Genomic DNA, 12,331 nt, shown 5'->3' with positions numbered 1-12,331 from the left:
AGAATATTACATGGGACCAATAAAGCTGGTTGGAGTGCTGTATCCAAACATGCTCGTGGAAAGTTGAGTGGAAGGAAAAACGATGGCAGACTAAGCCTTCAGAGGATTTTGAAGCAACGCTCATTTAAAGGTTTGGGGGAGATTCACTTTTTGAATTAAAATGACTGTAATAATTTACCTTTTACTTGTATCCTTATTTATTAATATGTACCTATGTTGTTTATATTGAAATTAAGTCTTCTTCTCATTTGTGTGATTATTTGAAGCTGCTTTCCCCTTTTCCAAAAATTTCACAATTCAATAAATAAATATCTGTAATCAATTAAATCTCCAACTTAATGATGAAGCTGGCAAACTTCAGTTAGAATTTGAATTCATTATGTGGTTACAGTGATTGTAAATGTTTTGTTTTAATTTTAATATTTTGTTTGCTTTGATAGTATAGAGCAAAATAAATATCACATTTAAATAAATCAATAGATCACTGAATACATACTTATATGTGATGATATAAATCGTGAATATAGTCTGGAAATGCATACATTAAATAAATAAACATTCATCAACAATTATTTACACCTTAAGCAATTTATAAAAATTAAATTCAATATTTTAATGTGCAAATAATTTATCAAGATTTTTTTTAATTAAATGTTGAAAGCATACATCCTTATTTAAGTGGTTTTATTTAATTATTAAGTCCTGTGTTGCAGCACATCATGCATGCCAGCCTTGCCTTCAGAGACACTGCCACAGACAAGGTGACTGAAGCTAAATTATTAAATGAGTAAATATCTAAATAAGTATGAGCTTAACACATACACAAATGTTTTTAAACTAATTATTTAATTATGCATTTAGTATTGGGTCACACCACCTTATCAATGAATTCTGGTGTTCCAATCACCTCCATAGCTGCAGGTGTATAAAGGTTGGTGTGGAGAAACTTGAGTAGCTGCACAGAATCCTGACCTCAACCTTCTTCAACACCTTTGGGATGAATTAGAGCAGAGGCTGCAGTTCTGGTTTTCTCATCTAACTATGAACACACTCCTAAACCTTGTGGAAGATGTTTCCAGAATAGTTAAAGTTAGTATTGCTGGTAACGGTGGGTCCATTGACCAAGTGGACTTTATAAATAAAGAAAAGATAGCTTGGATTACCTTTTAATCTGCCTAACTGTAGACAAATGCGGGGTAATAAAGAAAACGTGCATAAAAGAAGAAAGAAAAGAAAATTCTGGAGAAACTAATTTTAGAAATAAAGAGCAGAATATGAGTCCCGCTGGAGCTAACATTACGCCACAGCTGCTTTTATTCTCTCGTTCCTCACATCACAGACACACACACACTCACAAAGAAAACCAGGCACCTGTTGAACTCCATGGATCAAAGCTTTTTTTGTCTACAGCCGAATGCTGTCGGCGCGGTCGCCCATCCCTACAGTTGCTCCTGCTGCTGTGTGTACGTGACAGAGTTTTGCTTCGCAACTAAAAACTGAAAATTTCAATGGCAAAGGTCAAACACTTGAGGGCTGTGGGGTCAGAGAACAACAGGTAAGCACCTGTTGTTCAAGAACTGGCTCCAACAACATGTAGGTTTCTTGAACAATGGTTCTGAACAGTGCTTGAGGTGCTTAACATTACAGGGAAATGGCTCCTGTGGTGCTTGGTCCTTTCAAAGGTATTTACTTGTAACCATGCACCATATAGCAGGAGGTTCTGATGCATCTTAATGAAGGATAAAGTCTGAATATGTCATTCGTGTTGGATTTCATGGCTACGCAGCATTATATCTGCAACATAAAACCCAGTTTTACAATGAACTGGTTTCGATCAATAGAAACAAAATAATGACAAAAACCTTCAGGGAGAAGTTATTTAAGTCTCTCAGAAACCCAACACCATTCACTGCAAAAGGACTGAAAAGTTAGAGCGCTCTTGTGATTGTTTTTATTTGCTCCCAGGAGGCGGGAGCTGAAATGTTGCCTGGGAAGAATAGTTGGAAATACGGACTAAGGTGCAACACCCTCAGCAGCACAAGGCTGTTGTCAAAATAAAACTGACACGAGAAGACACACAGGGATCAGTTCATGAGGATCATCTTACATGACATATCTTACAACATTCAGGGATGTTGCAACATATCCAGGGATATAACAATCTTATTAATTTTCAATTCTTTGTAACAGATATATTTGACATATTTAACCATGCCTTGCAAAATATACATACTCTCCAACTTTTTTACTTGTGACGTTACAACCATAAACTTCAATGCAGTTTACTGGGATTTAATGCAATAGATCTTCACAAAGTAGTGGAGAGCTGGGAAATAGAACAAAAATTATTGATTTCAAACATTTTTGTTTTGTTAAAATTGGAAAAGTGTGGCATGCATTTGTATTCACTGCCCTGAATACAAATAATTTCTAGAATTACAGGTCTTTTGAGGGAATGTCTTTACCTCTATGGTGCTCAGGCTCAGCCAGATTAGATGTAGAAGGTCTTTAAACATCAAACTTCAAGTCTTTCAACAGATTTTCAATGGATTTAAAAGATTCTGTTGCAGCTTTGGTTGTATGATGGGTCGTTAACCCTCTAGAAGGTTAACATCCACCCCAGGACAGAGGTGGAGAACCGCCCTGTAATTAGCTACATCATCTTTCTATAAACTCTGACCAGCTTTCCTGTCCCTCCTGAAGATCACGATGATGGCAGTGTTTCACAGTGGGGATTGTGTGTTCAGGGTGATGTACAGTGTTAGTTTTGTCTGTGAAAAAGGTCCTGGGAGATGAATACTTCTGCACTATAATAGTTAGGTCACTTCTAGGAGGTCACTACAGATTAATCTAACCATTAAAAACCTTTGTTATGTCTTAAGTTTTTATTTTTCCTCCACTAAAAGCTACTCTGGTCTCAGAAGAGTTACTTTGGGTCAGAACTTGTTTTTCCAAGCCTTCTTGTTGGAGTTGGAGTCAACAATGAGCTGAGAATGACGCTTCATTGCCTCTCGTGACATGATGTCAGCCTCCTCCTCTTTGGTCTCACTCTCTGTAACAAAAGCATGGGCACAAAGACACATTTACATAGTGTGTGTGTGTGTGTGTGTGTGTGGGGATAGTTAGAACTCACCTGTGTTGCTGCAACTCTGTGTTTGGCTCTCCAATTGCTTCTCTTTGGTGTCGTACTCCGGAAACTTCCCTTCAATCCTGGTGTAGAACTGTTCAAAAGGACCGAAATACAAGAAAATAAAGTTTCTTTCTAAAAAACTGCCCTTTCATTCTTTGCAAACAAAACTGACTTTAATCAACTGGTTTTCAATAGAGATAGAATAAGGTAGATCTTATAATAATCAGAACTTCAGAAAATTATAAGAAAAGAGTTCTATCAATTCGATCTATCGACCTATCTATCCCAAATCCAGCTTCGATGTTTGTTTTTGGATCATCAAGTGGTTGAAACATCCAGGCTTCAACCCTCTGAACCAAACTGTCCCCTTCAGATGAAATGAAATATGTTAAGACGTTCATGAACAACCCAGGCACCTCCAACTGTGACCGCCTGATGGCCTCCGATGCATGACAAGGAGATCCCGCTGGAGATGTTTTCTACATGGCTCAGTGGATGAGCTTCATCATGGTCTGGGAATGTTTTCTGGCTGTGGAACAATGGAGATATGTGGTGATGTTGCAGAGGGCAACCCTCTTGACTCAGGACCCTCGTATCTGCAGTGATTTGTTGGTCTTTCAACAGGACAACACAGCATTCCACATCTGACAGAATACTTTTTTCAGGAGAATAATGTCCCTCTTTTGGACCACAGTACAAGTTTGCCTGATCTAAATCTCATTGAAAACGTTTGGGGATGGATGGCAAGAAATGTTTATAAAAACCGGCGTCAGTTCCTTTGTGCAGCCATCTTCACCACGTGGAGCAATGTTCCCACCAGCCGACTGGAAACACTCGAATCAAGCATGCCTAGATAGTCCTTTTTATCTGACATCTTTAGTTTAGTTTTTTATTTAAACTTGTCCACCCGGTTCTTGTTTAGTTATTTGTTTTGTTCTATGTTTAATCCTTACATCCTCAAAAAGAATGTTTCAAATGCTTCACAGAAAGCTGCATTTTTAACACTCATACCTGTGATGAGTGTATGGAAACCTCTGACCACTACTCATGTGCAGGACAGTGAGAGAGCAAATTTAAGCAGCTCTCACAGCTTTTATTCTCCACTCACCTAATCCTTACCTATAGAAAATTAAAAAGTAAAGAGCTAGTGATCAAACCACCAACTGCATGACTGCTGGATAAAACAACCTGCTGTCTGGGACTTAAACCTGATAATTTAATCAAACTGGACACTAAACTGTTTCCAAGAACTGCAAACTTGGGGAAAGTTCCCAGTCAGAGCTGAGTGACCCTCCAGATGATTCAACCTTGCATGACCATCAGCAGCTCTGACCAGATTGCCTCTGTCATCACGTTATCTGATTTTGCTCCCAGACATTCGTCTGAAACAGAGGTAATACCTGTCACACTGGTTATTTCTGTAAATGGAAATCAGTTTTTCAGGTGCCAATTATTTTTAGTAACATACGATAATCAAGGCTTCATCTTACCTCGTTTTCTTCTATCTCCTTCATGACAGAAGCCAGGTCCTTCCCTTCAAGTGTCTTTTGTAAGATCTGTAATTTCAGCTGACACTGGGCCAAAAGCTCCAGCACAAACTCATCTGAATCTGGTCGGACTTCACTCACTCTGTCCTGAGTCTGAAAGAGGCATTGTATCAGAAGAAAAATGAACTGGACCACTGTAGCAGAAACGATGACATAAAGGTGAGTGGCGTGTGTGACTTACAGGTAAGATGTCCTGCAGTTTCCCGTCCAGGTGCTCAACTCCAGCTCTGATGGTGCTGAGGGTCTTCACATACCAGCCCAGGCGCTCTGCGGCTGAATGGCACCTCTGCTGGTAAACCAGGAGCTGACGTTCGCACTCCTCCAACATCTGCTGCTCACTTGTAAAACCAGACAGAAAAAAAATAGAGAAGCACTTAACAAGGCTTTTAGACACATGGGTCTATCTGCACAGGTTCTCCACAGGAGAAGAAACATAAACAAGGTGATGGCTCTCTTGTAAATCGGTTGCACCTGGACAGTTTGGCCTCCCCAGAGTAATTCATATCCTCAAACTGTTGGCTAATGAGCTTCTTCTGTTCTTTCAGCTGCAACAGGACCTGCTCATTCTCTCGGTTTAGCTTCTCTAAATGTTTATGATTCTCCTTCTGTAAAATAAAGTTCTCCAAAACCTCCTGCAGGGATGACACAGAAGACAGTAAGAACAGCATGCATGCATCCATGTTTTTGCTACATTTACTGTGTTTTTTTTTAGATTTCTACCTGCATATCTGTGACCCCAGTGGCCTCTCTGATGCTCCTGAAGGCCAACTCAAAGGTAGAGATGGCTTTCTCTTCTTCGGCTGCGATCCGGGTGGTGCTGTGCTGGGCCTCACCGCTCAGCTCATCTGGCTGCATTATTGTTCTCTGAACCTGCAGGAGGTCAATTGTCAATTTCCTCAACTCATTTTCACAACCAAATTCAATGCTGATTTAATGATATTTTTCCAAACTAAGGAAACCAAAGGATGCCGTGTGTTCTATCTTAAACCTGGATGTGTCCAAACAAACCAAAATCATCATTAAATATCATTAACAATGCATCTAAATGAGTCTTAATAGGATTGTAACTGAAATTCATTTTTTGTTGAATAGGACCATTCTCCAAATGAGAATCTGACCTTTTTCTCCGCCTTTTCAGCCTGACTCTTGCGCTCTTCAACTTTCCGTAACCTTGCTCTGTTGCTGTTCCTCTCGTTTTCTCCTTTCAACAGCTGTACCTCCAGCTGCTCTAACTCAGCCTGAGGGACACCAGACAGAGACACAAGCTTGGAAGGATTAAAAACAATGAGGAGAACCACGGAGGTGAGCAAAACTGCAGCATGGCACAAGTTTAGAAAGATTTTCAACAGGTGGAAAAAAATATGGACAAAGAGAGACAAATACATTAATCATTTTAAACAAACATTAAGCAGTTCACCTTTGTAGCCTTTTTGGAGAGCTGAGCCTCATTATTTCGGACTTGCAGGTTGTGAAGCTCCTCTCTGTACTTCAGGATTTCTGCTTCCAAACTGTTGATCTGTCCTCCGTAAGTCAGACTCTCATCCTGATTGATTTTGATGGAAAGGTGATGCGAAAACATGTGAAGGGAAGGTGCAAGAAAGGAGGGAAAAATGGAATGGATCACTTACTCAATTCTCATATAAAAGTTAAATCGTGAACAATAACACTCTTTATGTGCATTGCAGCAGCGACAAGAAATGGAAATATATGTATTTTTAGATTTCTAATAAATATCTCGCTGGCCTCATCAGATTGTTTAAACGATTACGTCCTTTAATCATTCCGGAACAATTGATATAAATAAAAACATATGTGCAAATCCATTAAATTTAATCTTTTACAGAAAATAGTAGACAGACAACTTTTAAATGTTAAAAATGGTTATTTGTATTTAAAATAATTTTAAAAGAGAAACACACGACAGCTGTTTGGATTCTCAATTAATAAAAGCAACCAGGTCTACTTTATACCAACACTTGGATATGCAGGTGAATAATATATAATGTATGTATTTTATATTAAATCTATATTTTGGTAACTTTTACTATTAATGTGGCAGATCAGTCATGAAAAGCATTTCACCGGTGATTTGGTGCGGCCATGGCGTAGTCCTGATCTCAGACTCTTTGAAAAGCTGGACCAGTTCACCATGTGAAGGGAAACCCAAACATGTTCCTTCTGGAATGGTCACCTGAGAGCAACAGTAGATTTGGGACTTAATGATAAAATAGACTTTTCTTCATTTTCATAAAATAAAAGGTAGATTGGCTAACAATTATTCTTTTGTTATGTCTAACATGATATTATATTTTTAATAGCCCTTTGTTTATAGGAATAATACCCCTCAATGCCCCTCCTTGTTCAATTAATTAATGAATTAAGTAATTAATTATTTCTGGACATTGAGATGTCCTTTCCCTTTTGAAGGCCGGTGTCTCCACTAATTGGTGGAGGTTTTGGTTGACCAGCTTGTTACCAGGTGACCAGGTAACACAGAACAGGTGTGTGCATCACAACAGACGATGACCCCAATGGAGACCAAGCTTCGTCAAAACAGTTTTTACTGGAACTGCCATCTATAAGAAAGTCATTTTAACAATTTACAATTTTCATCCATAGGGTACCCTGTTTTAAACACTCGGTTTTTTCCCTTTTTTCCACTGGGACATTTTACAAATGCATCAGAAGTAATTTTGGCAGTCCTGATGGACCTAAAATTAGATTAAATGTCAGACATTGAGAAAAGAAAAAGGTTATGTGTCTTTTTATACAGTGGATGTAAATATCTGGTTCCAGTTGTGTATTATACATACAAACCAGTAACAATCTGTAAAGAAAAAGAGTATTTTTTCACAATGTTATGAACAAAATAATAAAATAAGCAGGCAGAACTACAAACTAAATAGTACACAGTACCACCGACATTGGTCTCTTTAGTTCATAAACCCTTCTACAGTGTGGTTAGAAAAGGTGATGAAACATCTTGTTGGCATTTAATAACGTATAAGTGGTCAAATCAAGCAGAGGAGTCCAGCCTTCCTACCCTGGTCGTATCAGTTTCTCATGTATTGTAGTGCTGACAAAGCTGCCCAGGGAGTGTAGGTGGTATTATTTACAGTACACTGTGTTACTGTGGTGAAAGACTCTCTATTAATCAAACAGATAATGAACGAACTAGGTCAGAAAATACTGCACTACAGTGGTTGTCTTTCCATTTCATGTAGTAGTAACTAGTAACTGAGTCCTAAAGATGCCCCCCTTTGCTCTCCAGAGCAGCACATAAGCCATCCTTTGCTATGGTAATTAATATGAATTGCGGACAAAACAAGGAACGGGTGTGTTTACTGGCATGTTGGTATCTCATGAGGGAGTATTTTCTATGTTTCTGCTGTTTTCTCACACTTGAATCTTTCAGAAAGAAATTTTGATATCAGATGACAACATGAGTAAATACAAAATGCCATCTTTTAAACGATGATTTTATTTATTTGGAGAAAAAACAGCAATCAAAACCAACCTGGCCCTTGGTAAAAAACTGATTACCCACTCAGTAAGCGATGAATTAAATGTGATTAACCACAAAAACTGACAGCATGAAGTTGGCTAAAAGATCTCATAATGTAAGACATCATGCCCCGATCTAAAGGAATTCATGAACAGATGAGAAAGAAATTGTTGAAATAAAATTTCTATGGCTTTAAAAGTCCAGAAATTCATAGTTAGAAACATTTTTCACAAAAAGAAAAAATAAATCATGCAACATGGTGAACCTTCCCAGGAGTAACCGACTCATCATAAACACTCAAAGAGTACATCGAAGACTTCTCCAGGAGGTCACAAAGGAACCAAGAACAGCGAAATAACTGCAGGCTTCACTTGCCTCCATTCAGGTCAGTGTTCACGGTTCAATGACGAGAAAGAGACTGGGCTAAACTGGCATCCATGTAAAAAAACAAAAACTCTACTGTGGCTGTAATAAAACAATTCTGCCAAGAAGAGTGGGCCAGAATTCCTCTACAGGTATGTAAAAGACTGATTGCCAGGTGCAGTGCATAAATTACCTGAATTCATTTGAATTATTGCAAATACTTGATGGTAGTTATTGTTACCAAGGGTACAACTACTGGGGGCAATTACTTTCTCACATAGGGTCAGGTTAGTTGGAAAGCTTGTGTTTTTTAGATAACTTGACAAAAATGACCAACTGCTTCTAAATAAGGGGAAGAATAAAATGTATCGCTGAGAGGGCGAATCGTCTACCTACCTGCAAGTGACCTTTGAGTTTCAGATGGATTAACATGCATTTCTCGGCCTCCTTGCACTTGAACTGTGCTTTCTCCAGACGGTTCCCCAATGCACGCAAATTCTGAGGAGATGCCCACAAACACGCAACAGTACTACTAGTAGATCTGAATAACATAGTGAAAATATACAGTAATTCCAACATTCAAAATTAGTATTGCAAAGAACCGTCTGAGTGTCAAGAATTAATGCTTTAATATTTTCAGTCTGTTGAACTGAGCCTCACTGCACTAGACGCTCAGCACTGACACAGAAGAGTGCGGAAGACACTAAAGGTCATGGAGAGAGTAGTTGGAAGCATTGGAATAACAAATAAGAATAAAAACTACAAAATGTGGATTAATTGCAAATGATGTCATCGCAGTGTTCAAAAGCAGTTTTACCATTGCATGATCTCCTAATATTGTGCAGCGCAAACTGCCTATTCAGTTGATCAAAAATCAACAACCGTAGTTAAAGCGTTTAAAGCTCGACACATTTCAAGAGATCGAGGGGTTAACTACCATCGCGTCTTCCTCCTTCTCACAAGTCCAAGCATCAGAGGACGCAGCTGCACCTCTGTGCTCTTGCTTCATTCTCTCTTCTTCCATATTCAGTTCATCAATGCGCTGCTGGTAGGTTTGGGTGGTGTGTTTTAGGGCATTGACACGCTTCGTTTTGGAGAGCACCTTTTGGTCTAGCAACGTGATTGCTTCCTGAGAAAACAGGTCCGTTTTGGATGAGCAAATACAATACAGACAAACAGACAAGCACGCAATTTAAAACAGCTAACAGCTCTTAGATTTTATGGAAAGTAAAGGTAATATCAGCATGCATATTTGATTTATTTAAAAACTCTGCCTCTCACCTTTCCTGACAAGTTGCGGAAGGCATCTTTTTCCAAGCCTCTATCGTGAAAAGCCACTTTGATGATGCGTTCATCACCCTAATTTAAAACACACCGGAATTAATCTTATTTCGACTGTTTTATAAGCATTTTAGATATGCAATGCCTTGCACAAGTATTCATACCTCTTGAACGTTTTCACATTTAGACTGGTTACAACCACAAACTAAATAATTTTTTGTCAGAGAAAGTACTTTATAGAACTATCTTTCACTGTAATTTCAGTTGCAAGTCTCTGGTTGTATGTTTCGAGTCGCTGTCCTGCCCGAAGCTCACCCACCACCCGAGTCTAAAGTCTTTTGCTGCCTCTAGGTCTTCTTCCCATCAGCTCTGAGCAGTCTGGAGAGTACTGGTTAAGGCATCCCCGCAGCATGAGGCTGCCACAACCATTTCACAGTAGGGATGTGTTGTTCAGGGTGAATTTGTGGAGTTAGTTTTCCTTCAAATAGTGTTTTGCAGGTTGGCAAAAAAGTTTAGTTTTAGTCTCCCCTGACCGGAGCAACTTCTTCTAGATGTTTGCTGTACCCCGGCTTGTGGACAGCCATGTCCTGTAAGGCTTAGAGTTGGGTCAAACTCTTTTTAAATCCAACGGTAGGTCTGAACAGAGCTCTGTAAGATATTGAAAGTTTGGAATATTGTTTTATAACCCAACCCTGCTTTAAACTTTTCCATAAAATTCTTCCTGATCAGTCTCCTCTGTTCCTTGGTCTTCATGATGTTTTTTGATCAGCAATGTTTTCTCACAAACCTCTGTAGATGGATTTCTTTTTTACTGAGATTAAACACACAGATGGTCTCTGTTGATCATGCATCGTATTCCTCCTGCTTGTGCACTACTTTGTGTTGCTCTATCACATAAAAACACCATGAATTATTTTCGCAAGGCACTGTAAATAAAACTGAAACCAAATGGATAACATTGTACTTCTGACTTAACTAAGTTAAACCCTTTGCACAATTTAGACACATAAACATAACAAAAAAACGACCAGAGTCTATCAGTAGTACAACTTACTCACTAAAAACAAAATCTGCATTTATTCAAAAAGAAGGCCTGATGAGTAGGATGATGCATCTCATTAAAGGCAGGACCTCTACAGACTTACAGCGTTAGCATCTGCCAGTTGTCTGTACAGCCTCTTGTTCTCCTGCCTCATCTGGAGGACGGACTCTCGGTTCTTCTTGATGGTGAACTGAGAACTCTCATACGATGCGGTCCTTTCGCCCTCTAGTGGACGTATTTAATGATCGCAACAACGACGAAAAGCAACATTCGGGTTAGTGAAGTTAGCTGTGTTCAGCCTAAAACTCAATTAAAAGTACAACACAGATAGAAGCTAGCAGCCAGGTAACTAATACCGAACAAGAAGACCGTTTTTAATATACTAAATAATATACCGAAACACCGAAACCGTCAAACTTACCCAGTAACTTAATTTTACGCTGAAGCGCTGTTATGTGGTCGTGCAGCGACTGTTCTCCTCTGTAAGCATTAAGCGGCATCTTTATGCTGTTGCTGAACACAGTGAGTAAAAACACTGCGAGTTTTCTCAGTTTGGTGGCCTACATTGTTGCTTAGCAACGTGTACACCAAAGTGAGTCCCATTTTTACCTCGGAAATTGACGTCACACCCTAGTCGACCATAACGCCAGGTAATGCTACCCAGAGACTAATGCATGTATTTCTGTGTCCTCTTCCCATCGGAGTTTATGAGGAACATGGAGACATTTTATTTTTTTTTATACGACAAAACTAAATACCATCAAAATCAGGCGCAGGGATGGTTTAGTCGAGTTAGTTTTCTGGGTCCCTCCCAAACGTCTGTGTTCTTTGTGGATTTCTGTTCATATGTAAATACTTTAAAGTTGACTTAAGATGGAAAAGCAGAATACACACTGCTGCATCTCCAAAACTGACTGTTGGTGGACTTTGAATAAAAGGATTCACAATGAGTCTTAGTTATCCTAAATGAATCATTTAAAAAAATGTTCTTATTTGTAGAATGTTATTTTGTGTTCATGTAGTGATGTCGATCTGTTTTCTGTATGCGTGTGTAACGTGGTCAGCGATTAGGCTAACTACAGCAATAGAATATATTTCTGAGCACTTCATAAGTTTAAATAAGTCATGTCTATATTAAAGTGTCTAAAGTTGGAAGCACTCACGAGCCAACAAAGATATTATTATTTTATTTATTAAAAACACAAGCATATTTTTTGGGGGCCTTTAAATTTTGACCCGATCAACAATAAATGTAAATTTTTGTGAACAAAAAACATAAGTTGGCTGTTTTGTTTATTGTGATTTCAGACTAACTTCTATTTATTTTTCAAGAACAATCTTTTCTAGGTACCAGTAACTACATATGCGTCTACTGTCTAATATGAGACAAAAAGCTTTCTACTGTCTCATATTAGACAGTAAACAGTAACTACATATGCCCACATATAAGTCCTTGATATATA

The 12,331-nt window shown here is 38.7% G+C and overlaps 1 protein-coding gene across 3 annotated transcripts; it reads right to left on the bottom strand.

Moving 5' to 3' along the window:
* Nucleotides 1-1,928: 1,928 nt before the first annotated feature.
* Nucleotides 1,929-11,450, bottom strand: odad3 (outer dynein arm docking complex subunit 3). 3 transcript variants are annotated; one of them, XM_047364856.1, is made up of 13 exons: nucleotides 11,290-11,450; nucleotides 10,972-11,093; nucleotides 9,827-9,904; nucleotides 9,483-9,674; nucleotides 8,942-9,043; nucleotides 6,095-6,220; nucleotides 5,796-5,915; nucleotides 5,398-5,547; nucleotides 5,149-5,309; nucleotides 4,859-5,015; nucleotides 4,621-4,770; nucleotides 3,134-3,221; nucleotides 1,929-3,052 (listed from the first exon to the last, which is right to left on the bottom strand). In XM_047364856.1, exons 1-13 carry the CDS (start codon nucleotides 11,366-11,368, stop codon nucleotides 2,937-2,939), a joined length of 1,641 nt encoding a protein of 546 aa, XP_047220812.1. In that variant the 5' UTR covers nucleotides 11,369-11,450; the 3' UTR covers nucleotides 1,929-2,936. The 3 variants fall into 3 exon arrangements, with proteins under 3 accessions (XP_047220812.1, XP_047220813.1, XP_047220814.1); XM_047364857.1 differs by lacking the exon at nucleotides 8,942-9,043; XM_047364858.1 differs by lacking the exons at nucleotides 8,942-9,043; nucleotides 9,483-9,674; nucleotides 9,827-9,904.
* Between the last annotated feature and the right edge of the window lie 881 nt (nucleotides 11,451-12,331).

The sequence above is a fragment of the Girardinichthys multiradiatus genome, chromosome 5, assembly GCF_021462225.1.
Source record: "Girardinichthys multiradiatus isolate DD_20200921_A chromosome 5, DD_fGirMul_XY1, whole genome shotgun sequence".
Classification (NCBI taxonomy): Eukaryota; Metazoa; Chordata; class Actinopteri; order Cyprinodontiformes; family Goodeidae; genus Girardinichthys; species Girardinichthys multiradiatus.
The sequence above is the reverse complement of the archived record's forward strand: the minus strand, read 5'-3'. Positions and strand labels throughout refer to the sequence as shown.